The sequence below is a fragment of the Kwoniella shivajii genome, chromosome 10, assembly GCF_035658355.1.
Source record: "Kwoniella shivajii chromosome 10, complete sequence".
Classification (NCBI taxonomy): domain Eukaryota; kingdom Fungi; phylum Basidiomycota; class Tremellomycetes; order Tremellales; family Cryptococcaceae; genus Kwoniella; species Kwoniella shivajii.
In genome coordinates, this window is record NC_085917.1 from 931,382 (window position 1) to 957,622 (window position 26,241).

Consider the following 26,241-nt stretch of genomic DNA (forward strand, 5'->3'; position numbering starts at 1 on the left):
TACAAAAGGGTATATGTTTCTTTTACTGTACAGAAAATTGAAATTGACTTGATGGTCTAACGTAGTATAATAATATCGTATCCTTATATATGTCGTGCGATCCCTCTATTCACCAGTTTGCGCTTTTCTCTACCCGTAATCTCCCAAGCACTCATCCCAGACGAAATCTTCATTACGTTCCACTTATGGTCCCATCACGGATCCTCACAAATTGCCCATTCAAAAGAGAGCTGGGAAAGGCATCTCTTCAGTAGGTTGTAGCCTATACATAAAGTCATCAATCGACATCAGCATATTTTCTTTTGGGGAATCATGACCAATTGATTCTAATTTGAAGCTGACAAAGATGAGTCCCACTTACCAATTCTTCTCATCGTATATTGTACCGTTTCCACCTTCGATCATATGAAACGTATAGATCAATCTCGATTTATCTGATTTGTTAGGTGGTGATTTATGCATTACGCTTCCTATGTCAGTATGAATGAAAACCGATAACATCAGCAAATCAGGTTTTTGAATTGATTGTTGACATCCATCCAAAACATGGGTCAAAGACACCTTGACTAAGAAGGTGAGTCTCACCATGGATCAAAACTAAAGTGCCAGCGGGACAACTAGCTTCTTTCCAACCTTCCATTTCATCCCAATTTTCCTGATTCTTTTCTATTCCAGGAACATCTGTGAAAGTAGTTCCTTTTCCAGAGGGATCACGAACGAATCTCGAAGCGATTCTAGCTGCTTTGTGGGATCCAGGCAAGAATGACTATGAAGAAGTGAATCACACGTATTCGTTAGTAATGTCTAGGGTCGTTTGTGTAGCCGACACATGCAGAAGTAGTAGGTCGGACGACGACTTCAAGATGCAGTCGCATGTTTCTGTCACTGGGAAAGAGGAACATGTTGGTATACTTACCAAACATCCGTTCGAAGGTGTGCAGTCTTCCAAAGCGATCCAACAACCTATGGCACTAGGTGGATCGGTGTAAAGGAATGTCGAATCGTTGTGGCATGGTACTATTGTGAACGATTAATCAGCGGCTTTGTCCTTCACAGTATAAGAACTTTGCTCCTGACCATCATCTACCCCAACATAAAGCTGCTACTCCTAATCAACTGATCGCTGCCCACCACGCTTTCCGCATCTCTCCCTCCATGTCATAGTGCTCACCATGCACCCATACACCCACTACCCAACCCAGCACGCTGGAACCTGACTCACCTATACCACCTATCCTAGGTTGTTTACAAATGATCATACTCTGCAACACCCTAGGACTTTCCTGTTCGCCTAAATCTTTTGCTAGACCAACGATCTTTGGATTATCCAGAGTATATTTCTTATAAATGGGATTTAAAGGTGCTAACGCATGACCTATTTTATTTATTGATTTTGCAGGTTCGACTAGTAGCTTGGATGGCTCAGATGGAGTTGCAGTTGCTAACGAAGATGGTTCGAGGAAATATCTTATCTATCCATTGACGTTAAATAAGTCAGTCAAAACCACCTCGGAACAGATGTCAGGTTGGATCATATCGTGATGTTGTGATGGATGAAAGATGCTTCGATGCACACAGAGTATGTACAGAATCAAATACTCACCTTGTCTCCTGAACTTAAGAAATAATCATCTCCGACATGCTCACCATCAGCTTGAGTCTTGAATGTTGTCTATGAAAGTCAAAGTATGATTTGAATATTTGGACATCTCACGTCAGCCTCTTGATCACTTTGTTTTTATCGAGGTTCGAGTTCGAGTGGGTGTTCGTGATCCCATCCAATTACAATCCCAGGCTTAGTCCTTGCTCTTCCTAGAACGCCACATACCAATCATGTATAGACGAGTAACAAGCTTTGAGGTGGAATATGCAACTCACCATTGGATGATCTGTGACGTCGAATTCATCGCATAACCGCTTAGCTTCGTCTAACATTTCTTCCGATTCTTCGGGAGAAAAGAAATTGGGTAGAAGTAAATAACCATCTTCTTTCCATTGTTGGACTTGAGAAGGAGTGAGTATATTCAACGCCATGTTATATATACCTTCAACTTTGATGTTGTAATTTGGTTAGCAGAAAGAAATCAAGTTGAAGTGATGATATCGTAGACTGGATGGATTCGACTTGATGATTTTGTTCGTGATGGTAATTCGGTCTCAAGGTCATAAAAGATCGTCTTTTCGTTATTCTGGTTCTGAGGATAGTACTAGTTGACGACGATCAGATGGGCTTGATTGAGTGTTTGACCGAATATCCCTTAGACAATCATCATCATCAACATCAACAACAACAGATCTGCCGATTCGGCATAATCCGATAACGAACAATCCCACAATCACCGATCAACGCTTAACGCTTAATTCTGGTAATGTTTTGCATGCACTGTACATGACATCCAATACATAGGCATCTCCTTCTCATTCGTCCATTCATCACTAGCAGAAGTAACAAGAACACCCATCACCCCAACGTCTTGATTTCTTCATTCATTATGATCTCCAATAGCAGAAGGTCTGATATCACCTTGTTTAACCTTTTCTTCCAATATCCTAGATACACTTTCTGGTTTCACACCCACTCCTTTACCTCCTTTATCGCCGAAGTAATCTCTTGCGATTTGGTTATTTTGGTGATTTTCATGTGCTTCTGTCGCTGCATCACCTTTGGGTTCTGATTCTGATCCAGGTTCACCTTCACCTACTGGAGGCGGAACGCTGGGAGTCGGTTTTTTGGTTTTTGGTTTAGGTCGATGAGTATCTACTGCTGCTATAGGTAATGGATATCTTTCTTCGTGACATCCATATGCACGAGGTGATATCTTTATCAATGTATGTAAAGGGATCTAATGACATGACGTGCGCGTCAATACGTTATACTGCATATCCTGTCGTCAAACCACAAAACTCACCTTGATGTAAGGTAATTCCTCTTGAGATTTCCCGTGGAAATAAGCATACAGGCATCTCAAAATAGCTTGATGAGCAATGATCAAGATATTCTCTTGTCTTTCCAACTCCATGATAACGGGTTCAAGTCGAACCACCACATCCCTATAAGATTCTCCACCCCTGTAACGATAGTTGAATTTATCCTCATCACGAGATTCGTAATCCTCCGGGTACTTTTCCTATAGCGAAGGGATGATATCAGTTCAGTGGATTGTGTGATAATAGAAAAGATCAGGTAGAAATCGAACAAGACTCACCTCGATTTCCTCGTAAGTCATTCCGTCGCACACACCTGCATCCAATTCATCAAGAGATTTCCATGTTTTCTTTTCGAATGGTAAGAAACTACCGGTCTGTTGAGTACGTTGCAAAGTAGAAGTCCAAACTTCCAAAGGTCCATCACCGATGTTATCTCTTATCAAAGCAGGTAAAGCTTCTGCATACTTCCAACCTTGCGGGGATAAATCGGAATCTCCTCCTATCGCACCTGAAACATTATACATCGATTCTCCGTGCTGTTAGGGAATTGAACGATATTTCAATCATCAGCTTCACTGCCTAGTCTATCAAGCAGTAATGGTAAGGCTGCAAAGCGAGAGGCGAAAGGCGAAGCGGTGATGTCTATTGGCGGGAAGCAAGAAAGGAAGAAAAGCAAAAGCGTTTCACTCACTCTTGATAGGTATATACTCCTAGGTTTGAGATGTAAATTCATCAAGTAAAAAGCGACTCTTGATTGCAGATAACTTTGAATTCTATTTATCGTAACTCTTTGACCGACATTCAATATCCTACAGTAGGATATATCAGGTTCTGTTATAGTTTGATAAACACTTTCATATTGTTCTATTCTTTTCCTAAAATCTCTTTCTGCATCTTCCCTTGTCATTCCAGCGTAATCTGGATCACCTGAAGAAGCTTTTAACGCTACATTGGCAGCTATGACGACTGGATCATCACAAAATGATTCCAAGAACATCAATTGAAGATCTGGCTCTTGTGCTACTCGGTGTCTAATCCATTCTCTAATTACATCACACCCTCTCGACGTCAGCTCTGCCTTCTCCTCGGATACAAAAGCGTAAATTGACTGACCTCCTCTCTCTGGTACTATTGGTTGCATCCATGATTCCAACATTACCATTCTTCTTCAACCATGATATGAGTGATTCAAGAGTTTCATTTGCGAGTTGTTCACGGATCTGTGTAGCTTGTGCGTTTGAATGTGAAAAGTACGTCGCTGAATGATCCACCTTCTCTTTACCTCTATAATCGTAACAACGAAAGTCAGTCCTGGACCTTTTTGAGATATATATCTTAAGGTGATGTACGTACTCCTTCAACGCTGATCTGGCTTTAGATCTTCTCAATTGACCGACGTTAAATACATCAACGTTATATTCGAGCCACTAAACGAGGCGTCAGTCAAATCTTTAAGTCATATTTGCTCATGGATCAGCTTACTCTAAGATACCTCATCAGTTTGTTACTAAGGTATGATTTCCCTCTTGCAGGTAATCCCACCATTGCGACTACGATCTTGGCTTCTGAATAATCAGGTTTTTCCACTGCAGCAGAATAGTGAGTTAGAATGGTTGTCACAAAGCAGAAGGTAACGGGAATCCAATTGGTAACTTACCTACTGTGCCTATACCAGATACGGAGGGTGCTCTTGAAGGAGCTTTAGAGTTTTGTCTGAGTATCCTTGTACTTTCATCTAATGTTCTCAACCTATCGAGATATAATGCTTAGCGATTAGTTCCTTTATCCTTTATTGAATAAGAAGAAAAGGGTGACATACAGTTCACTTTGAGCACCAAAATGAGGTGTACCAGGAACACTTGCTTTCCCATCTGTACTAGGTAATCTTTCCAAAGTACCTGGTATACTAGGTCCGTTTCCCGTCGCACCAAAGAATTTGGGAGATGAAGCACCACTTGCACCTGGAGTCACTGCAGGTGAATTAACTTGTGACATCGGTGCAGGCGCAGATCTTATCATATCCAATTTCGAGACAGCATTTGCCAAGACCTCTGGATCTACAGGTAATCGATTTTTATCATCATTGGCGGAGGAAGTTGCTGGTATACCTGTCATTGGTAATGGTTTTATCCGAGGTGATCTAGCTGTACTGGGTGATGAAGTAGGTGATTTGGATGAAGCTGATCCTGTAGGTGATTTCGTAGCTGTAAGTAAAGGTGATTTACCTTTGTTGGGAGCTGGTGGTGGTGGCATTGACATTGTGATAGTCGGTGTTGGCGAAGTTCGAGAGACGATGCTATGTCAGAGATATACGGCTGGAGAGTATCTTTGAGGGGCAGATGAGAGATAGAGAGATGATGATGATGCATGTATGAGTCACACACCCCAGTAGAGAAAGTGATAAGGGAGATGGAGATAATAGGTTCATGATAATGACACGTGTAAGACATGTGGTATGCATACAAAGGTTGACTGGATCCCAGCGTCATTATCACATTTGGTTTCTGGGGTCTCCACTGGGGGATAACAATCCTGTCAACAACAAAATGATTGAACATCTACACGGTGAAAACCTGTCTTGAGATCACTTCCTCTCCAATATCTAGTGGAAGCACAAAGCACACCCGGTCACTCATCATCGCATCAGGATGGCATCATATTACGGAGACAGATCGAGGGACGTACCATCATGGGAATCCTTAGAAGCGGCAGATGATGATGATATAGTAGATACATCCGAAGTGAGTGATCGATCATCTTCCCCTTACATATCATCTGAATCCTGTGGATCACGCAGAGAGCTCAACTGATATTATGTGAACGTGTGTGAATAGTATTCATATGCATCTCGAGATCATATACTGTTCTGTATAGATGCATCTAAATCAATGCAAACTCCCTTCCCAAATACTACAAACGAAGATGGGCAATTTATAAGAGGTAAAAGTGCTCTACATCAAGCGTTAGAAGCTGTAGTCAAGATTCAGAGAAGTAAAGTCATAACAGGACCCGCAGATAGTGTAGGGGTTCTATTATGGAATATCGAGGTTAGCTCACCTTCTTTTTACATGTAATCGGCTGGTCACTCTGAGCTGATGGGTTTTTCATTGGTCGTGATCAGCCAACTAATGCTCCTTCTTCAAGTCAAGCATCTTATAAACCAGGTACATTGGTATATCAAAATCTCAGAACAATCAACGCAGAAGAAATTAAACGTATCGTTAAATTAATGGAAAATGTCAATAACCAATATGAATCACAAGGTAATGAAGAAGATGCTCAAGATGAAAAAACTGTTCAACCTAAGATATTAGGAGAAACGTTCCCATCATGTGAGAAAGATCAAGAATTGAATATCGCAGATGTTTTAGTCACTTGTAATTTCCTCTTTAGAGATGCGTGAGTCAATTCAACTCCTATTTGACATGACTAGAATTGAGCTGAGACGACAGTGGAAATATCAAAGGGGAACAAATTTAGCTGGAAATAAACGTGTTTTCCTAGTTACAGATAATGATTATCCACCTGGAAGCAAGATGAATAGAGAGCCCTCTAGGACTGTATATGGAGTGAGAGCTATTCCAGCTGTCTTCTACAAATGCACTCAAATAGACAAATAGCTGACTAAAAGTTTCCCCTGTTCATTTTTAGGATTTATCTTCCTATGGTATATCTATAAATACGTTTTTTGTCGATCGACCAGATCATAGGTTCAATCCTACATTATATTGGAATGTAAGCTGTCTTACATGTAGAAGTATTGAACCAATCAGCTCATCTCAGATCATTATAGGATATACTTCAACGCGAACCAGATGATAACGCACCTGGACCAGACGAAGTTCCAGATATAGATGGTTTAGCAGAATTAGCGGAAGTGATGAATGATTTAGTCATTCGACATGCACCTAAAAGAGTTCAATTCAGTATACCATTGAAGTTTGGTGGTAAAAATGGTGATATAGAGATTGGTATATCAGGGTGAGCTGTTGCGAATCTAGTTGGATTACTGTTGAAATGATTGTAGCTAGTGGTGATACTTATGCTTCAATGTAGATATGCGATGGTTTCTACTCAAGGTAAAGGTCAACCTAAATTAGTTAGAATGAGGGGTCAAACTGTTGAAGAGGTTCAAATCAAATCTGAATATACTTCTGCTGTAAGCTGTTTGTTATTCTTTCTGGGTTTGAGAGATTAGCTGAATGGAAATTTTTGGATGGATAGGAAACCGGAGCGGTGCTGAAAGATACTGAAATTGGTCAAGCGTTTCAATTTGGAAATGAATCGACCGTGAAGAACGTTATTGAACCTAATTGGTGGGAAAGCGACGAGCATCAGTTAGAACAACAGATGGTCGCAGATGAAGTACTAAGATTGGACAAAGAGAAAAGGATGAGAGAGGATGAAGCCGAGGAAGGAGAAGAGGAGGAAGAAGTGGCTGAAAATGGAACCACTCGGAAGACCTCGCCGAAGGTAGCTGATGCGATTGATGAGAAACCTAAAGTGATAGCGAGAACAAGGGTGATTAGACTTTCATCACAGAGTGTTATGCGCAATCAAGTGGTACTGACAATGGATATTATAGTTGCAATTCACCAACGATGAAGTAGCAGAATTCAAATCTATGGGTTTGAAACCGCGTAAGTTGATCACTCCTGGCATTTACATCTAACGCAAAAGACGCAAGGGTGTTATAAACGCTGACACGATCTCTGTCTTAGAAATCAAAATCATAGGATTCCAAAGTCCAGATCATTTATCGGTGGAAGAGAATCTCAAGCACTCATATTTCATATATCCTAACGAGACCGTAAGTCCTCAATGACCGATCAGGTGATATCTTGACCGCTCCTCCAACCTATGGAAATAACTTTCGCTGTAATAGGAATACACAGGATCAACAAGAACGTTCGCTGCTCTTCTTCGATCATGCGTAAAATTGAATAAACACGCACTAGCTTTGTGTAGATTTAGGACAAACACACAACCTGAATTTTGCGTGTTAATACCTCAAGAAGAAAGTTTTACTACAGATGGAGGACAAGATCAACCTCCCGGATTTCATGTCATAATCTTACCTTACAGAGACGATATAAGGCGACCACCGAAGAATATGACTGACAACTTGTTAGGTGAGTCGCCAGGACTCAGCTGTTCTGTTGTACCGTTTATCGCTCCAGCGCGTTTTGGGTTGGGTCGAATGGAGGGGTTCAGCTGAGCTATATTGTGACATCTAGCTACTGACATCCAGGCGAAATTGATGTCAAATGTCGTAAAGAGATTGAGGATCAAAGCAGGGCATTATAGATCGGAAGCGTATCCCAACCCTGGTGAGTGGCGCCTATACTCACTAAGGCTTGTACTCAGATAATCCCTCTTGCTGACATGTCATTACATCTCGAAATGTGTGTTCAGCTCTAGCATACCATTATGCGCAGTTGCAATCGTTAGCTTTCGAAGAAGACTTTGACCCATCTTCTTCCGCTCAGGATTTAGATAAGACTTTCCCTAAATGGTTTGGAATGCATAAAGCCGCCGGTGAATTTATGGGTGAATTTAATAAGTCAATTGAAGAAGATGAAAGGGCAGTAGAATCCTTAAAAGGTGGAACTAAACGAACTGCCAAGGCCACAATAGCAGATGAAGGGGGATTGGAAGAAGAGGATTTAAAGGACTTGAAGGGGTTATGGAAATTGGGTAAATTAGATAAAGTGAGTCGAATCGTTTTTCACAACATTGCTACTTTCCATGAGATATTACTTTTCATGAAAAAACTTTGAACACGCTATAAGATGGGACAACTGACATTTGATCCGTTGTAATAGGCAAAAGTACAAGAACTCAAAGATTATGCTAAATTCCACAGTAAGTGTTCACGTAAAAGTATAGATTGACTTAAATGGTGATTCAATATCAAGCTGACTTCGATGTGTGCACGTAGAAATATCACTCAATGGGAAGACGAAAAAAGCCGATTTGATGGATATCCTTTCTGATCATTTCGAAAATGATAAAACTGGCGATGACGATACCAGTGGTAAGAAGAAAAGCAAGAAGTAGTCCGCATAAAACAGTTTGAATGATTTTCTTTTCTTGATAGTAATCATGTGGAAAGAGTACATTGAAGTCCGTATGAAGGAGAAAAGGAATGAACAGAATGAGTGTTTACTTGTATATATGTTGTATCAGTTTTCAAGCATATATAAACTTGATTTTGCCTATGAGCCGTCAGTACCTTGTGGATTAAACATATAAATACTGCCATTTGCAGGGGCCAATTGCGTATAATACTTTATTCATACGTCATTTAATTCGGTTTACTACTTGACTCTTCTCGAGGTCCCTGCGAAACCTTCATGAACCCAAATCATGTGAGATCGCTCGAGCTTATAACTTCGTTTGACCAATAATCTCGACCCAGTATCCATCGGGATCGTAGATAAAAGCGGTGTGCTGGAACAAACAAGATATCAGTGGATGGTCACCGATAAATCACCGACTAACCCCTCCCATTTCACCCCCCGATTGCCCAATCGAGGCTCATCGCTTTCCTCTGCATCACCAATTGTTTCCTGTCAAGTATCGACGACACAATTCACGCTTTCGTCATCTCCTACACAAATTTTTGCATCATATTATATGATGACCCCTACCTCTCTTTCAGTTTCGCCATCACCTTCGTCGTCGCCATCCAGTCCTAATCAGAAAGAAAGTTTACTCACTCTCATTTTCCCTTCCTCTGGTCTCTTCTTGAATTTGACTCCCAAATCATCGAACCTCTTACAGGCCGCTTCAAGATCGTCGACTGTGATTGCGATATGACCAAATCCACGTCCCGGTTCATCGTTTCCTGATGCATAGCCTTTGAAGCTAGCGTCAGATTCTACCATTACCAACCAAGGAAAATGCATTGTCAGTTTGAATCTCCTCAGTCCGATCTCATTAAAACAATTGCTTTATTCACCTGTACCCCAATTATGACATAATTCCAATACACCTTCTCTGTTCAATTGCATTTTAGCCTTTTCCTCTTTTGATGCATTCGCTTTATCCTCAAATCCAGCTGGGAAAGCCAAGCTATACACATCATCACAGTAAAACAGATGATATCAGCCAAGCTACCATAGAATACCTCATCTGAAGATATTATCTATTTGCTGAATTGAGGTCACTCACAAGTAATTGGTGAAATCACCTCCGGGAGATTCCTTGAACATTTCCATACCTAATACATTCTCATAAAAAGGTAAAGATACTTTGGGATCTTTAATCCTGAACATTGTATGGTTGAATTTGTATGTCGCTGTGTTGGTAGTTGTACTTGACATCCTGATTGATCTGTTTGCTGTTGTTTGTCTGATAGTGTTGTATATTGATTGTCTGATAGGTGATATCATCTGTTTTTATCTGTGAGACAATGAAAGAATAACAGAATGGAGATGAGATGACATTCGATGGTCTATATATACGTGTACTAAGGGGGGTGAGGGGGGTCGGTGAATGACGTCGAATCAGAGTGAGTATGATGATTTTTTAACATAAAACTGGATTCCGAAGTGATTGAATGATCGGGTGGAGGCCATTCTATAAGAAACACGTGGGAGAAGCTGGTACCGTATGAAATACTCCGAATTGTGCGGGACAAAAAGCAAGAACCGGTTAACATGACATGAAGAATAAGCCGAAGCAGAAAGCAGCAGCAAGTCATCTTTCGACGAGGACGAGTGAGGGTAGCACAAGGGGTAACAGCAGATCATACGAGGTGAAATGCAATTCGCGACTTGTACAATTCCTTCTCGCTCTTTCAATCAATCTGTATCGACAGCATCCTACATTATACCAATCGCAGTATCCCAGCTGAGTTAGCGATCTTGAGACCGGCGGCAATAACTCTTTTTGTTTCACACATCGCACAGACCACCTTCCCCTTCCTTTGATTGTTTTTCCCCCTAGATCACCATCGAAAAAGGGAGAAAAAGGAAACGTCGTGTCAAGATTCTTCACCATCAATTCAAGTAATCAAAAATGACCAAGGTATGTTGATCCAAACTCATTCCGTCGTGTTTCCATCTCATCATTCGTCCTGATTTCATATCGTGTCATGATCCCCCTTCGATTGATCCGGGTATCCCATCATTATCTCTCGACTAGTCATCTTAAGATGCGTCATCCTCGTTACAAGTTACAACAGAGCACTGACATAGATGCCTTTGATGATCATCATCCCCATCCTTGTATCCAGTCTAATCAACAGCCTGAGAATCTGACAATAGGTACAGCAAGAGTCGGAACTGGAAATTCTCGAATGAATTTAGAAATTAGGAAATCTACATTCCAAGGGATCAAGAATCGGTTCGAAAATACGACTGGCAATGAAAGATTGAAAGGGAAAGTGGGGGTGATCACTGGAGTAGGTCCCGAAACTGGTATAGGAGTGAGTATACAACCCAATGACTATATCTGTTTTCAAGGGATCAGGAGAAGCAATGTTTTCAGTGGTAGCGGATAAATGGGGTTGAGCTGATTATCTTCTAACAATAGACGGCGGCTGCAAAGCTATTCGCTAGGGCAGGTATGTGTACTTGCTTGTGTACAAATTGCAAAAATGATGATAGAACTGATGATGGAGTATTATCAGGCGCAAAGCATATTTATATGGTGGATTACGATGATCAAGCTTTACCAGCCTTGAAGAAATGGTTAGAAACCACATATCCATCTACAAAGGTAAATTTCACTCTCATTCACTCTGTCGAAAAACCATTCTTTTTACGACACTTTATCCGTCCCTCTCCCTTCACCACTAAACCTTACACACTTCAAAATGACGAAAGGCTCATTTTACAATGATAGATAACCATTCTAAAAGCCGATGCAGCTTCTCCTTCAGCCATATCCACCCTGGTCTCAAACATAATCAAAGAGAATGGACATTTGGATTTCTTTTTCGCAAATGCAGGTATATCTCAAGTTCGACCGAGGAACACTACACCAGACATCAACAAAGCAATGGGAGATTTAAGAAGTTTGGCTAGACCTGTAAATCAAGTTGATGAAAGGGAATTTGAAGAAGTAATGAGAATAAACGCATTAGGGTAAGTAATCTCTTTAGATCCATAGAAGCTGTCGGTTGACGAGGAACATTAGAGTGTTTGTAGCTATCAAATACGCTTCCGAAGCTATGAAAATCACTTGTCCGGAAAAAGGTAAATCTGTTCCTGGAGGAAGTATAATTCTTACTGCGTCTGGTAAGTGGATCTTCCGCTTCAAGCTTCAAAGGCTTCCTTGTTACTTTCCGTTATCGAATTGGACGCTGAATTCGTACTTTGTGTCTAGTCGCCGGGTTGAAAGCCAATGCTGGACCGATCCCATACTCTGCATCCAAAGCCGCGGTAGTATCGATGGCTCAGACCTCCGCATATGACTTAGCAGGATATAATATCAGAGTCAACGCTGTATGTCCTGGGCTGATCGAGGTACGTATCTGCTTACACAGTCATTACTCTCCGCGTCGTGCCAAGGATACAAGACCGAAACCTGGTGGCTCAGCTGACTCCCAGTTAAATGCAACATAGACCGATATGACAAGAGGGATGTTCACACTAGCTGAAGCGGCTGGTAAAGCTGATAAGATGGGAGTATTGAATCCTGCCCAAAGACAAGGTCTGGGCTCGGGTAAGTACTTCCAAGTGACAGTCAGACAAACATCACAATCTTGCACGGTCTTCCTCAAATGTACAACGCTGACCTCGATTACGTTGATCTATGTAGAGGTCGCTCAAGTAGCGTTGTTCCTAGCTTCAGGTGGGTCTGAGCTTCTGCTTCCGTGTTCATAAGAGCCCAAAAGCTGACTGATGTGCTCGTAGATGATGCTTCGTACGTCAATGGACAAGCTATACCTATCGATGGGGGATTATCATCTGGACTACCGTATGCGAAGATGAAGCTTTAAGTTGTGTTTGTGTAACAGAGAGTCCTAGTTGTACAAATGTGTATGCAAAATATGGTCAAGGAACAAGCTATGGCCATGGTCAACAGGGTACCACAGAGCGATAGATGTTTGATCCACGAGGGGACTGCAATGTATGAGACCACAACACCATTATCGTACCGTGCTCAATACATCAATGTCGCCATCAAAAATAATTTTTTTTTGGTTCCTACTGACGCCACTCTTTTTGACCTTTGACCAATAGTTGAGTATCGGTTCTGGGGTTATAAGATGTGGTGTGAGACTTTGTGTGATCAAGTTGAATTGATCATTATTTAATCGAGTTGAATCGATTAAAGGTAGGAAAGGGGGACTGTGTGAGCAGCTCCCTTCCTACCGATTGGTATACAGACCTCTCCAGATACTCTAAACCGCTTTTGCGGAATTAGCAGGTTATGTGAGAGGGTCTATTATCTGGACGATATGTCTTAGGTGATATACGATGTCGCAGATGAACCTTGGAAAACAGTATTAAGACTTGCAGCTTCGCCATCCACATAAAGAGATACGAATTTATCGAAATAAGGTTGGTGATGTTCCTGCAGATCACGTGTCAGGATAGAGCACAGGACTTCCGACGGAACTGGATTCTGCTTTGTTTTGGGATAAAATGAAAAGAATGGCTGAAAAACAAATAAAAAGTTGAGATTCCGGTTATTCCAATATTTTTGATATTTGTTTTCAACTTTTTATGTGATCGTGTACAACATTGGATCATTGATAGTAGATCAAAACATCCTTCTAACTTACTTTCGTGACGAACTACTGCTGGCGCAAGATGGTCAAATCAAGAGCTTCAAGAGGTATTCTCCTCACTTCGAATTTACCTCAATTACAAAATTTGATAAAAGTGCGTATCACTCTGAAATCTTCTTGAAGCACAGAAAAGTGTGAGAAGGAATCGCAGCTAATTGTGATCGTCTGTGTTGGTTTTCGTAGCGTGATCCAGAAGGATATAAAGAAGAATTCTTAACGCAATATAATCATTATGTATCTTTATTAAGATTACAACAAGTTTCCTCTGTCACGTCAACATCAACATCAGCGACGAACGATAAATCGAATGATCTATTCGGTGATTTAATCACTTTTATAAGTCAGGTATCACAATGTTATCCAGAAGAAACGAAAGATCTTCCAGCTCAATTCAAGGGTCTGTTACTGGGTACAGGTATGGGAATGGAAGGCGGTCAAACTGTTAAAGGCGATTTAAGAAGAACTGTCGTTAAGAACTTGGTCATGTTAAGGAATAAAGATACCATAGATTCTATTGAGTGAGTATCCAAATTAACCTCCTCTGATCGGGAGGCTTACGGCTGACCAAGTTGTTGATTTCTTAGACTCCTACAAACACTCCTTCCCCTCCTCCCACAAGTACCATCAGCCCTTCGAGGTATAATAAGACATACAATTCTCACAGATATCAAAACATCGAATCAGAAAACCAAGAATCATCGATTGAACAGAGTCGTCCAAAGTTTACTGTTCGGTATGGTCGAAAGTGGTATGGGAGCTGAGGTCATTGGTGATAAAGGGAAAGGAAAAGGAAAGGAGAAGGGTGGTGAAGCCATGTGGGCAGTAATGATGGTTAAGGAACTATGGAAAAAAGGTGTTTGGTAAGCTATCCAATCTTGTACGAGTAGGGAATTAGCTGATAGTCGAACATGAAATGTAGGACCGATGCTAAGACAGTCTCAATTGTCGCTCTTGCAGCTTTCCACCCAAATACAAAAGTACAATCTGCTGCATTGCATTTCTTCTTGGGATCAGATAACGAAGATATAGATTCATCAGATGACGAAGAAGAAGGAATCAGGGAATCAAGGAGAGGTGTAAGAAAGATGGAACATCGAATGCAAGTTGGTAAAAGTGGAAGAAAAACGGAGAAGCTCTTATCGGCAATGAAAAAGGAAACCAACAAGGTGAGCTATTTTTTCCAATATCAGCTTAGGATGGGAATAGCTAACTGACACCCCGATATGTTAATAGAGGAGAGCCAAGCATGCCGCTGGTCTCGGGACAACACCTAATTTCCCTGCACTGGAATTACTGCATGATCCACAGACTTTCGGAGAAAAATTATATGATAACCTGCACAAGCATGGTAAGTTATCCTGTACTGGACCAGATCGATTCATGTTGCTTACATTCGTTTTCTTTTAGACAAAATTTATTCCCTTGATCACAAAATCCTCATCATGCAGCTGCTATCTAGAGTAATGGGTACACATAAACTTTGTGTACTTGGATTCTACAGTTATATCATCAAGTGAGTTACAGCACAGCTAAACAACGGAAAAGACAAACGTTGACTTTCTTCTCAGATACCTCACCTACCATCAACTCCAAGTCACCCTGATCCTTGTCTCTCTCGCTCAATCAGTGCATGAGCTCACCCCTCCAGATGTACTCACACCGGTTATTCATAAACTAGCTCAAGAGTTCGTCCATCCAGGTGTAGGAGCGGAAGTCATCGCTGCTGGTCTCAACGCCATTCGAGAAGTCTGTCGACGTCAACCATGGTGTATGGAAGAAGACCTTCTTACCGATTTGATCGATTACAGGAAGAGTAAGGATAAGGGTGTTGTCACAGCTTCCAGAGGTCTGTTGCAGCTCTTCAGAGAAGTCAATCCTGGTATGCTCAAAAGGCGGGAGAGAGTAAGTTGAATTTCGCTTCCGTGTCTGAAGATCCGAACTGACACTTAGCACAGGGTAAAGCAGCTTCGATGGGACTTATCGGTTCTCAAGTCCTCGCATATGGTCATTCCAAAGATGCTGCAAATGGTATCGAAGGTCTTGAGTTGTTGGAAGAGCATTTCGCTGCTATGAGAAAAGAAGCCAATGGCGGCGATTCCGATGAGGAGATGGAAGTAGATGAAGACGATGAAGGAGGATGGGATAAATGGGATGTCGAATCAGAAAGTGGATCAGAATCAAGTGGCTGGGAAGATGTTTCATCCGGTGATGAAGATTTGGAAATTTCAGATTCAGATGATGAAGAAGATCGTAAGAGGATCAGAAAGGAGAAGAAGCTACGCAAGAAGGGAAAGAAAGGTGAAGAAGATAAAGATGAAAACGATGATGATAAGGAAGAAGACGAAGAGATGGATGATGCCAAATCCACTGTATCAGCTGCTACAACTGCGGTGTCACAAGATACGAAGAAGTTGTCTTTACTTGCTCAGCAAAAGGTAAGCTAGCTCGAAACAATTGTTGTCGTAATTTCGAAATTAGCTTATCCTTGTCTTTGTGTGCAGATTCTCACACCGGCGGATTTCGCATTACTCAACGAACTTCGATTGAAAGCAGCTAAAGATCTAGCTGAGTCAGGAGGCGGTTCAGGCGCCAAGAGGAAATTGGCGGCTTTGGAAGCGTCCAAAAGACATGTGGATGCTGATGAGGCTGAAAGGTTCTTGACCGAAGCCGAAATCTTGGGTCCAAGGAAGAAAGTCAAGTCTACTTGGGAAGAAAAGATGGAAATGGTTCAAAAAGGTAGAGAAGGTAGAGAGAAATTCGGTAGTTTGAAAGGTAAAAAGAATAAGGGTACTCCAAGTTCTTCTACTAACAGGGAGAAAGCAAGGAATAAGCCACTCATGATGGCTGTACAGTGAGTCTCACACCTATTCTCATGATGTCCATCCTTCTTTCCATACTAGTCTCCGACGTATTGCTCTCTTCTTTCATGTTTGTTGTAGAGCAAACCACATTGCTGACTATCATTACAAATCAGCTCCAACAAGGTCATGCAAAAGAAGAAAGCTTCTTTACGAGACAAACAAATCAAATTACAAGCCGCTATCGAGAAGCAGAAGAAGCTCAAACATTAAACTCGCTGTCCTGCTATACCTCCCAAGAAATACAAGTATCTTTGCGAGCGCTCCCTCTTATTCATCTGTACATCCACTACATGCATACTGTATTCATTCCCCCTGTATCACAATTATGACCTGACGTACGCGTATAACGGTTTGTCTATCAATACCTCTTGTCCTACATGTCTCATTAATCTATTTCATACGCCTGATTGATCGCTCACTATCTCCAAGGTGGCTGAAACTCCATAACATGTAGTCATCAACCCTTCACAGTCGATGTTTCATCATCGTCATCGTCATCGCCATTTTTGGATGCATTGCTTCCCAAAGTTCTGTTGTTGTAAGCCTGGAGGTATTTGTTTGTGGCTGTATAACTCGGAAGGGTTAGATCCTTATAACCATAAAGCATGATGGCTTGCTTGCTGTCGCCAACTGCTTGGGACAGCTCCGTGATTTCTTTAGCAGACATGTCTTTGGTGCGATCGCTTCGATGGGCTTCAAAGTATTCTAAAGCTTCTTGGATACTGTCCAGACTGTTCAAGATGGAATCATAGCAGTCTTTCCCGTTCTGCTAGTGTTATCACCAGACGCCTTTGATCTCCCTAGCACCGTATCCATCTTCTCCCGTTTGATAGCGGATAGAGTTTCAGGATCGGTGACGGTGGTCTTGAAGTTGGGCCAATCTGGCTGCCTTTTGTTTGATGGACATGATGTGGTTGAAGTATATGTTACTTCTGAGTATATTACGGTGTGAAGGGTGTAAAGTGGCGAACGAATATGCATGTTTCGTGGAGTTTGGAATGGGGTGGATGATGATTGAGAGAAGAGAAATTCATTTGTGAGCGACCCTTCTTTATACCAGTTAGCTGTATTTGTGATCAAGTGTACTCAGTCGACGCAATCGACCTGAATGAAAGGATTATAGGAAGGCTCTTGCATGTACATCCATTATGAACCAGGTACGACCTTTCATGAAGTAGGGTTCGAACGCATCCTTTTACATCTGCCCGACGTAGTGTGATACTGAGAGCGTCATATGTGTGGCGAAAAGACTTCAGCTCACATAGGAGCTGACTTGTTCTTTTGTGCATAACAATAAGATGATGAATGCGCATAGATTTCTTTTGGTGGACCGTCTACGATTCGACACAGCGATTCGAGAGCTCGGTATCTGCGGAGGCTGAGAACATCATTCCCTCATGCTCTACAAGTCGTTAAGATCTCCATCATACTGCAAGCCCTATCTTTGGAATTGTCAGCTTACTTCTTGTAAACCGAATGCCATGTATCGGTGAATGCATCACACCATCTGAGTCCAGATACAAGTTGATATCAACTGTATATCATGATATATACTTTTTTCCTCGTGTGACTCCATCTTTTACCAAGCAAATGGTTAGGGAACTTATATTTGGCTATCTTCTTTACCCTCAACCGTTCAGGAAGGCTCCTTCATCAGTTCGAGAAGTTGAGTTGTGAGATCTTCCACTCTCTTATTTTCCATTTCAATCTTTTCTGTTAGTTTCGAATCTCTGTGCCAAAAACGAATGCCTGATTGGGTGTCTCTTAGCGATTCAAGAGATCTTATGCCGTCGCTTCTTCGTTTTTTAAGACTAGAAATGTTGGCCATAAATGACGAAGGAGCTGAATTAGTCGTTATTGTCTCGACCGTCTTTTCCAGGTCACTCATATACCGAGTTCTATCGTCAGACATATCTGGTCATACAGTACTCGTACTAGGTAGTGATTGATGGAATGACGTAAACAGTCACGATGAGCAGAGATGAGCAGACTCAGGCAAGTTAAGATTAGCTAAGGGGTGATACGAGTAAGCTGGTAGATCAGCTCTGTTGAATGACGATTTTTTGAAGTTTGCCTTTATATATATGTGTGTATACCACAACGGTATGAGTGCGAATATGGGAGTCGGGTATTCAGCTTCGAGATGAACTATTTTTATATTGTAAGCCCATCAATGTGAAACGCTGATCGTACTGATTGGCGAGATTCTGATCCAATTGAAATACGACATAGCTTGTGCTCTCACCATTATACCAGAATGATACATAAAGGATTACAAAGTATTGGATATACTATATGGGCCTATGTTTCGGCTCTTCGTCATATCACGATCAAGCCAGAAGGGTTTGACACTGCGAATTGCGTATGAGAAATTAAGAATTCAAAGAGCTTTTGGCTGAATCTAGATGCATACTTACTACAGATCAATTTCCATCCTCTGCAAGGTTTCATAGACTGACTGCTAACGCATGGCTCGTAAAGGTGAGAGGGCCTTTGAGGTTGTTTATACCTATGACATGTATTATGCCACTCTCTCAAAACAACCTTTGTGGGTATAACGTTTGCTATGTGAGTAACTTATTTATAAGGGAGGATCACGTTAAAATGCTCCGGGCTTTTGTTGACGATGATGATGATAGAGTTGAAAGGTGAATGCTGAACGCAGATTCTGTAGCTGTTATATAGATATTCGACATACATCTCAGCAACATTCACACTGACTGACATATCAATACCAAAGCATCGATCTGTCAAGCTCAGTATATATACTCTGTATCTAATCAATCGAAAATGTCAGCTACGATATCATCAATATCCGTTCGACTAAATTCGACCTCTTCACTATTATTAGAGAGATCACGTATAATATCGTTAAATTTGAAACCATCACCCTCATCAACATCTCAGATCATCAGAAACCTGACTTCCATAAGGGCTGATTTGGGTCAATTGGAATTGGAGAATAAAGGTTTCAGAGTAGGTGGTGGTGGTGGTGGTGGTGGTGGTGGTAATGCAAATGCAAGTGCAAATGGAAAGGGGAAAAACAACCGAGGGGAAAACGACGAGCTGAATGAGTTAGGTGAAAGATACGATAGGTTGTTGGAAATGATGAGTGAAGATGATGTAGGTAAAGAGAAAGTCAAAGATCTACGTAGAGAAGAGAGAAGGTGAGTAAATCCTCATGTTCCTTCCCGCTTCAATCCCACCAAGTCAGGTCTCTGTTTCCTTTTACTTTCCCATCAAGTCCAACGAGCAGAACGAAATAAGATTATAGACTGACGAAGGCTCAATAGATCACCATCACCATCACCTTCACCTTCACTTTCATCAAAAGGTAAACGACCATTGGATCCAATAATAATCTCACCTCAATCGGAGGTACCTCAATTAAACGTAGAACCTCCTACTCCAGGAATTGAGAAATCAAATTTAAAACCATTCAAAGATTATCCAGATGGATCGGATTTGGATAATGAAGAAAGAGAAGCTGGAATAGATCCAAATGATATGCTGGATCATCAACAGATGATGATGGATGGTGAGTAATTAATTCCCTTGATCCAAGTCAAACAATCAATCTGGTTAGCGCAAAAATAGGAATGAATAAGATCTGTGATCAATGTTTGTGGTGTCACTCAATATTGGATGCTGGCTATTACATGGTGCATACTGGATGCTGATTTCACATTCGCAGATCAAGACGAACGCCTCAATCTTTTATCACACTCAATAGGTCGTCAAAACCATCTATCTGTTCAAATAGGTTCTGAATTAGATTTGCATCATCAGTTATTAGAAGATACAGACACTGCTATGGATAGGACATCAGCTAATCTACATAGAGCTAGAAGGAGACTCGATAAGGTAGCAGATGAAGCTAAACAACATGGTAAGTTACATATCCAAATCTTCAAACGCAATAGGATTGTGTGATACCTCAAATAAAAAATGTGTATCGTATCAATACCGGAAGAAGAACTAACCAATTTTCTCGCCGCAGGGAGCACAATAACTATTGTCGTGTTGATATTCATACTGCTCATCCTCATCATTGTTTTCAAAACATAATCAAATGAAGGATCACACTTCCCCTTGACAGGAACGCCGGCAATGGATCAGATCACGCTAGACCTCGCTAATACCGGTCAACATATTCAGCTCATCAACGCAACAACTCAGTGCAAATAGTACATTCCCATACGTTGTATTTTTATAGTATTTTTTATAGTTTTTTACCAAATGCTATGTTAGTGTATAACAATCTTCTTATATAGTATTACAAAGTAACCAAAGCGACTCTCACCCCACTGCCAGCCTTTTTCACACACACAAGAGTTCTCGACAAATTCGACGCTGGCTCCTCTGAAAGCCTCTGCTTCTTGTGTCATTCTCCATACCGGAGACCGGCAAAAGCATTGCCTAGGCCTCATTGATACCGGCCAATTCAATTGCAAAAGCGACGGCTAGTTTAGAGAATCTACCACTGAAATTAGCTTCTGCTTTCCCCATGAAATGTGATCGATATAGCTACTCACTCCCTCATGTGTGTGAAAGAGAATTCTGGGTGGTTGATGGTATCACCTGAAGTGTGTATGTTATGGTTTGAATCTTCAAAGGTACTTTCGATACTGAGTAGAGTGGACAGGAGGACGTCAGTCACCAAAAAAAAAACATTATGGCGATAGAAGAACAATACTCACGCAAAGGCAGACTGGTATCCTGCTTTAGCGAAAGAGGCATGATCTGAGCAGGCATAACCACATTTGGTTTCCACTGCAGGGATAGCCACTGTGCGGCGAGAGACAGATGATCAGCATTATTCTGAGCATAGAGTGCAATAGGTTTTTGACGTGGGAAGATTGCACTCACAATATTCATCAACCAAACCACCGACGAATCTGGTTAATTCTGGATCGACGTAATCTTGAATTACACCAACGCTTTCTTTTGTGCCTTGTTTGACCCAAGCTGTCATGTCCATTTGAATCATGGCTAAAACTTTGATGCTTTTATCTTCATAAGCTTTGGCAACAGCTTGAGAACCGAGTAAACCACCTTCTTCAGCTGAGTAGTAGTGGAATTCAACAGGATGTGAAGGTGTATAGTTTGCGTGGACTAATGATCGGAACGCTTCGAGCGATGAAGTTGTTCCCGATCCATCATCGTCTGCTCCCCTGTATTGATCAATGAGATAGTCAGCTATATGAAGTTGGAAGTTATGTTTGGGCAGTGAGCTAAGCTTACGGAGCAGGTAAGAAAGGCCATTGATTAGCTGAATCTTGATGAGCTCCAACGATAACTACTGGTGCTTCGCCTTTGATGTCATCGACAGGAGCAAACCGAGCGATGATAGAGTTCTGTCCCCATGAATGAGGGAATTCTTTTATTGTTACTCCAGAGTGGGAGGACGAGATCTAGAATCGGAATGCCACTGTCAGCTCGAGCTTCCAACGGCAACCGCTAGCTGGTGAGCGAACATACCTCTTTCAATTTGGAAAGTAAGAATTGTTGACTCTGTTTTCCAGTCTCAGACCTGTAGTACCTCGTCCTGAAACTGAGTTAAAGGGATACGTATGAGCAAAATATCCTTTGTCTCAACGTAATAGGCAAGTTGTGTCGAGTATTGAATAGATGAGAGTATTTGAGTTGACTTACGAGGTGAATTCTTTGAGGAACGACTTCATATGTTTGATGTCAAGAGACTTGATTATACTCTTGATTGGTTTGGAGTAGTTTCCAGGTGAAGGGTAGGCTAAGAACATCCGAGATCAGTTCTGAACCGAAAACGGATGGATGTCATATGGGTCATACGCTACTTACTATATTTGGCATTGGCGGTTGATGGTAAGAGATAGCTTGAGAATCCTAAAGTCGGAGTTTCGGTACTAACAGCACAAGATGGTGTTAGCTCCACTAATTAGTCCCAGTAAGTGTGGCTTTGGTGTAACTTACATATCCATAAAGTTCCTTCCTTTACTTCTAGCTTCGATCTTCTCTAATTCAGATATCCAACTACTCTCCGAAATGAGAATTATCAGCTTCAATCAGTCAACTACGACATCATTCCAAGATGAAGAGGTGGAGCGGAGACTTACACAGGAGGCTCATCATCTGAGAATTGTACCAATCTCAATTCATTCAAGTCCAATGAGAATCCGGTCACGTCCGTAGATTCGATTGATCCGATTTCGGAACTGCTGAACGTCAACTGTTCAGGTTGAGTAGGGATGGCTGATGCCAGTAATGGTAATGCAAAGAGAGCAGATTTGAGCAGCATGCTGAGCAATGAGGGTTACCCGTAGGTCGGTCAATGAACACAGGGGAGGTAGATAAAGAAGTTAAGTCTGGGAGAAGCAAGAAGGGATAAGATGAGATGTATGAATTGGACAATGGCGTGAGCGTGTGAGATAGAGCCGCTTTGGGAATACTCTGATACTAGTACTATACGGGGAATCGTGCGGGGTCTCCATGGGCTTCATCGCTGAGTACCACGTGGGAGTTGCAGTTGATCATGAACAATTGAAAATGATTGAGGAGACTCGTTCATATGACAGAATCGACAACGACAATAACAATCAGATATCGTCCGAGGAAGTGCATTGGCATCATCGAGCGCAAGGGGACAGGTAGAAGAGTATCATCGAGACTGGAATCAAGCCTTGCACCTGTGTTTCATTGTCGTGCTCAAGGTCATAAGTCAAGTCAAATTCACTCTGCACTCTCGTGACCAGACGATCGACGCGTTTCAGATTAAAGTAGGATGATATCGTCAGGATGCGAATTCTCACTTGGAACGTCGTGAGTAGGGGACATGTATTTAAGAGCTTCGAAATTTTCATTCATGTAATGTATCGCCGCTACAGAACGTCCTCAGGACATGTTTGGACTATCACCCGTGAGTTTCCATGTTCACGCCCAAGGTGAAACGTTATACTGATCTGGGATGTATGAGCAGATTCAGTTCGATGAAGAAGAAGAATGTCGAAGGATTACTGGATGAGCTAGGTGCTCAGATATACTGTTTTCAAGGTAAGTATCACGGTCCCTGTTATTTCCAGCTCCCCTTCGTCTGTACGTCATGGAAGCTTGAATACACATTGACGATTAGATTTTGCCGCTTATCTTTGCTTGATAGAACATAAGACGGTTCGAAGTAAATTAGAGAAATCAATGGCAGTACCTGGACCTTATGATGGATTTTGGACTTTTCCCAGATCTAAAACAGGCTACTCAGGAGTATGTACATATGTAGATTCAAGATATTGTGTACCATTAAAAGCTGAAGAAGGTATAACTGGATTATTATTGGAAGATAAATCAAGTACGATGAAACCACCTTGGAAAGAAGAAGAGAAAATAGGTGGTTATCCCGAGGATATCGAAGAGATGAATTGGTTGGATGAAATTGATGGTAAAGAATTTGATCCGAAACGATTGGACATGGAAGGTAGAGCTGTTGTATGTGATTTCGGGTGAGTCTATTCGACTCTACACCTTATGATGATGAAGTAGAATAAACACCATATCTTGTTTATTGTTCATCCACATCCTTGTCATAAAAGTTTTGATCATGCTAATTTCCTTAATTCAGCCTATTCGTCCTATTCAACTTGTATTGCCCAAACGAAACCAACGAAACCCGAAGACCATATAAAATGAATTTCCTACATTGTCTACAAGAGCGAGTGCGAATGTTGAGACAGGCAGGTAGAGAAGTAATCATAGTAGGAGATATAAATATAATGAGAGCACCGATAGATTCAGGAGAAGGTGGAATAAGAACTTCTGCAGAACAACATTATGAACATCCCGCTCGAAGGATATTGGATAATTGGATATATCCAAAAGGAGATATGGTTGATGTGGTGAGAGAAAGCTGGCCTGATAGGGATGATATGTTTACTTGTTGGAATCAAAAGTTAGATGCTAGGTGAGTTCTATCACCTCCTTACGATTGCATGTGTAGATTGTACATCGTTAACGCACCGCCTTAAAAAACTTAGATCTGCAAATTATGGATCTCGAATTGACTTGATTCTCTGTACACCAGGATTAAGACCTTGGATTAAAGGAGGAGATATATTAAATAAAGTCTATGGATCAGATCACTGTCCAGTCTATATCGATCTCCACGAATCAATCAATCATCCTGAAAAAGGCGAAATACAGTTAAAAGACATGTTGAATCCTTCGAATAGAACTCAAAGTACAGCAATCATTTATCCTAATGATATACCTAGAAATACACCTGAACCTCCAAGATTCGCTACAAAGTTCTTTGATGAATTTTCAGGTAAACAAACTACTCTTAAAAGTTTCTTCGGTGGGGGTGGGGGCGGCGGATCATCAAGAAAGACCAAACAGGATGAAGATGCGAGTACAAGTCCCTCATTGACCCCTCAGCCAGCAACACCTGCTATAGCTACGACCTCGATCGTACCAGAGACTATTGAAGATAAATCGATAAAATTGCAGAACAATATTCCTATAATACCTTCCCCAGTAGAAGAGAGTATGTCCACGCCCTTCAGTCTCGCTAGAGCTGCTTTTGATTCGATCGGTGCTGAAGAAACAGACTCTTCGCAAGCGCATTCGACGCCTCGTGCAGTAGTGGGCACTCCTACCCAGTCTACATCTTCTTATCACAGGTCCCCTTCCAGAGAGAACGCTATCGATATGACTCAATTCGAAGACGAACCCATCTCCTCACCCTCCAACTCGATTGCTGGATCGTCTAAAGTCAAGCAGCCTGTCAAAGCCAAATCAGTCAAGCTAATCAACGCCAAGACCGCAACTACTTCCGGGCAAACGAAATTATCTTCATTTTTCTCACAACCGCCGCAACCTACGCAGACCAAACGAAAGTCCTCTCCAGCTCAATCTCCTTCAATTCAACCACACTCTAAATCCGCTAAAACATCAATACCGTCTCCGAAACCATCACCTTCCAGATCACCTTCAGCCTCATTTTCTCGTCAATCCATACCGCCGCCTTCTCCCTCATTTGATATTGGATCACAAGAAGGATTAACACCTCAAGAAGATGAACTTATCGCTCAAGCATTGTTGCAAGCTGAACAAGATAGAAAAGCTAAGAATGATTCGGCAAAACCAGTGTGGGGCGAGTTGTTTGCGAAGAAACTTCCGCCCTTATGCGCCGTTCACCAAAAGCCTTGTAAAGATTTTCGTGAGTCAGAACTGTTTCTCCCTTCACTTGATGTCCAGTCCACTACAAATCCGTACGGTGAGATCTGCTATGTGAATCGCGCTGACGGATAACGCTCGTAGTGGTGATGAAACCGGGTCCGAACAAAGGTAAAAGATTCTGGCTGTGTTCGTTGTAAGTAAACAAGAAACTTATACACGACGTGCGACTAGAAGATAATTTGGCTGATACTATCTGTATGACAACGATCAGACCCGTTGGAGCAGGTTATGATACTGGCCGAACTAAAAGGCCGAGAGAAGATGTCAATCATAAGTTCAGATGTGACTTGTGAGTAACCAGAACAGCTTCTATGCAGCTACGAGGTGAAGCATCAGAACGTGAGCTGACAGGCGTCTTGTTATAGCTTCTTATGGGATAGCGCGAACTCGAGAAAAGAGAAGCCGAATGAGAATAAGCTGAGTTAGGGGATTAGGTTAGATCAAGCAGAAACATCACCTTGTTGTACACATTCCAATGCATTGTATTCGCCATTTGTA

The 26,241-nt window shown here is 41.6% G+C and overlaps 9 protein-coding genes across 9 annotated transcripts; 5 read left to right on the plus strand and 4 right to left on the minus strand.

Annotated features, from left to right (window-relative positions):
- Window positions 1-219: 219 nt before the first annotated feature.
- Window positions 220-2,034, minus strand: IL334_007235 (uncharacterized protein; the record flags this gene model as incomplete). The annotated part of the gene is made up of 7 exons (XM_062938928.1): window positions 220-262; window positions 362-470; window positions 586-766; window positions 917-1,017; window positions 1,223-1,472; window positions 1,604-1,672; window positions 1,879-2,034. The coding sequence occupies 7 exons, from the start codon at window positions 2,032-2,034 to the stop codon at window positions 220-222; spliced, it is 909 nt and encodes a 302-aa protein (XP_062794979.1).
- Window positions 2,035-2,483: 449 nt separating this feature from the next.
- IL334_007236 (uncharacterized protein) lies at window positions 2,484-5,187 on the minus strand (the record flags this gene model as incomplete). The annotated part of the gene is made up of 9 exons (XM_062938929.1): window positions 2,484-2,843; window positions 2,910-3,128; window positions 3,207-3,464; window positions 3,620-3,971; window positions 4,042-4,212; window positions 4,282-4,355; window positions 4,411-4,514; window positions 4,586-4,677; window positions 4,748-5,187. 9 exons carry the CDS (start codon window positions 5,185-5,187, stop codon window positions 2,484-2,486), a joined length of 2,070 nt encoding a protein of 689 aa, XP_062794980.1.
- A 389-nt stretch (window positions 5,188-5,576) lies between these two features.
- Window positions 5,577-8,988, plus strand: IL334_007237 (uncharacterized protein; the record flags this gene model as incomplete). Its single annotated transcript, XM_062938930.1, has 15 exons — window positions 5,577-5,669; window positions 5,763-5,975; window positions 6,050-6,327; window positions 6,395-6,497; window positions 6,580-6,663; window positions 6,722-6,909; window positions 6,985-7,087; window positions 7,153-7,449; window positions 7,514-7,568; window positions 7,650-7,738; window positions 7,814-8,060; window positions 8,166-8,258; window positions 8,344-8,639; window positions 8,754-8,793; window positions 8,870-8,988. 15 exons carry the CDS (start codon window positions 5,577-5,579, stop codon window positions 8,986-8,988), a joined length of 2,298 nt encoding a protein of 765 aa, XP_062794981.1.
- Window positions 8,989-9,315: 327 nt separating this feature from the next.
- Window positions 9,316-10,256, minus strand: IL334_007238 (lactoylglutathione lyase; the record flags this gene model as incomplete). Its single annotated transcript, XM_062938931.1, has 4 exons — window positions 9,316-9,381; window positions 9,651-9,811; window positions 9,893-10,005; window positions 10,105-10,256. The coding sequence occupies 4 exons, from the start codon at window positions 10,254-10,256 to the stop codon at window positions 9,316-9,318; spliced, it is 492 nt and encodes a 163-aa protein (XP_062794982.1).
- An 833-nt stretch (window positions 10,257-11,089) lies between these two features.
- Window positions 11,090-12,880, plus strand: IL334_007239 (uncharacterized protein; the record flags this gene model as incomplete). Its single annotated transcript, XM_062938932.1, has 9 exons — window positions 11,090-11,362; window positions 11,470-11,500; window positions 11,567-11,655; window positions 11,782-12,023; window positions 12,076-12,176; window positions 12,265-12,404; window positions 12,504-12,603; window positions 12,700-12,732; window positions 12,795-12,880. The coding sequence occupies 9 exons, from the start codon at window positions 11,090-11,092 to the stop codon at window positions 12,878-12,880; spliced, it is 1,095 nt and encodes a 364-aa protein (XP_062794983.1).
- Window positions 12,881-13,697: 817 nt separating this feature from the next.
- Window positions 13,698-16,746, plus strand: IL334_007240 (uncharacterized protein; the record flags this gene model as incomplete). Its single annotated transcript, XM_062938933.1, has 10 exons — window positions 13,698-13,769; window positions 13,859-14,193; window positions 14,260-14,535; window positions 14,595-14,841; window positions 14,909-15,023; window positions 15,083-15,188; window positions 15,244-15,577; window positions 15,631-16,110; window positions 16,177-16,526; window positions 16,650-16,746. 10 exons carry the CDS (start codon window positions 13,698-13,700, stop codon window positions 16,744-16,746), a joined length of 2,412 nt encoding a protein of 803 aa, XP_062794984.1.
- A 2,580-nt stretch (window positions 16,747-19,326) lies between these two features.
- IL334_007241 (uncharacterized protein) lies at window positions 19,327-20,604 on the plus strand (the record flags this gene model as incomplete). The annotated part of the gene is made up of 4 exons (XM_062938934.1): window positions 19,327-19,703; window positions 19,830-20,074; window positions 20,231-20,425; window positions 20,537-20,604. The coding sequence occupies 4 exons, from the start codon at window positions 19,327-19,329 to the stop codon at window positions 20,602-20,604; spliced, it is 885 nt and encodes a 294-aa protein (XP_062794985.1).
- Window positions 20,605-20,955: 351 nt separating this feature from the next.
- Window positions 20,956-22,813, minus strand: IL334_007242 (uncharacterized protein; the record flags this gene model as incomplete). Its single annotated transcript, XM_062938935.1, has 10 exons — window positions 20,956-21,013; window positions 21,072-21,164; window positions 21,237-21,324; window positions 21,406-21,710; window positions 21,781-21,950; window positions 22,018-22,090; window positions 22,192-22,288; window positions 22,357-22,421; window positions 22,489-22,548; window positions 22,632-22,813. 10 exons carry the CDS (start codon window positions 22,811-22,813, stop codon window positions 20,956-20,958), a joined length of 1,191 nt encoding a protein of 396 aa, XP_062794986.1.
- Window positions 22,814-23,310: 497 nt separating this feature from the next.
- Window positions 23,311-26,169, plus strand: IL334_007243 (exodeoxyribonuclease III; the record flags this gene model as incomplete). The annotated part of the gene is made up of 9 exons (XM_062938936.1): window positions 23,311-23,334; window positions 23,400-23,431; window positions 23,492-23,565; window positions 23,672-24,008; window positions 24,128-24,466; window positions 24,540-25,723; window positions 25,825-25,876; window positions 25,955-26,032; window positions 26,109-26,169. 9 exons carry the CDS (start codon window positions 23,311-23,313, stop codon window positions 26,167-26,169), a joined length of 2,181 nt encoding a protein of 726 aa, XP_062794987.1.
- Window positions 26,170-26,241: the final 72 nt, after the last annotated feature.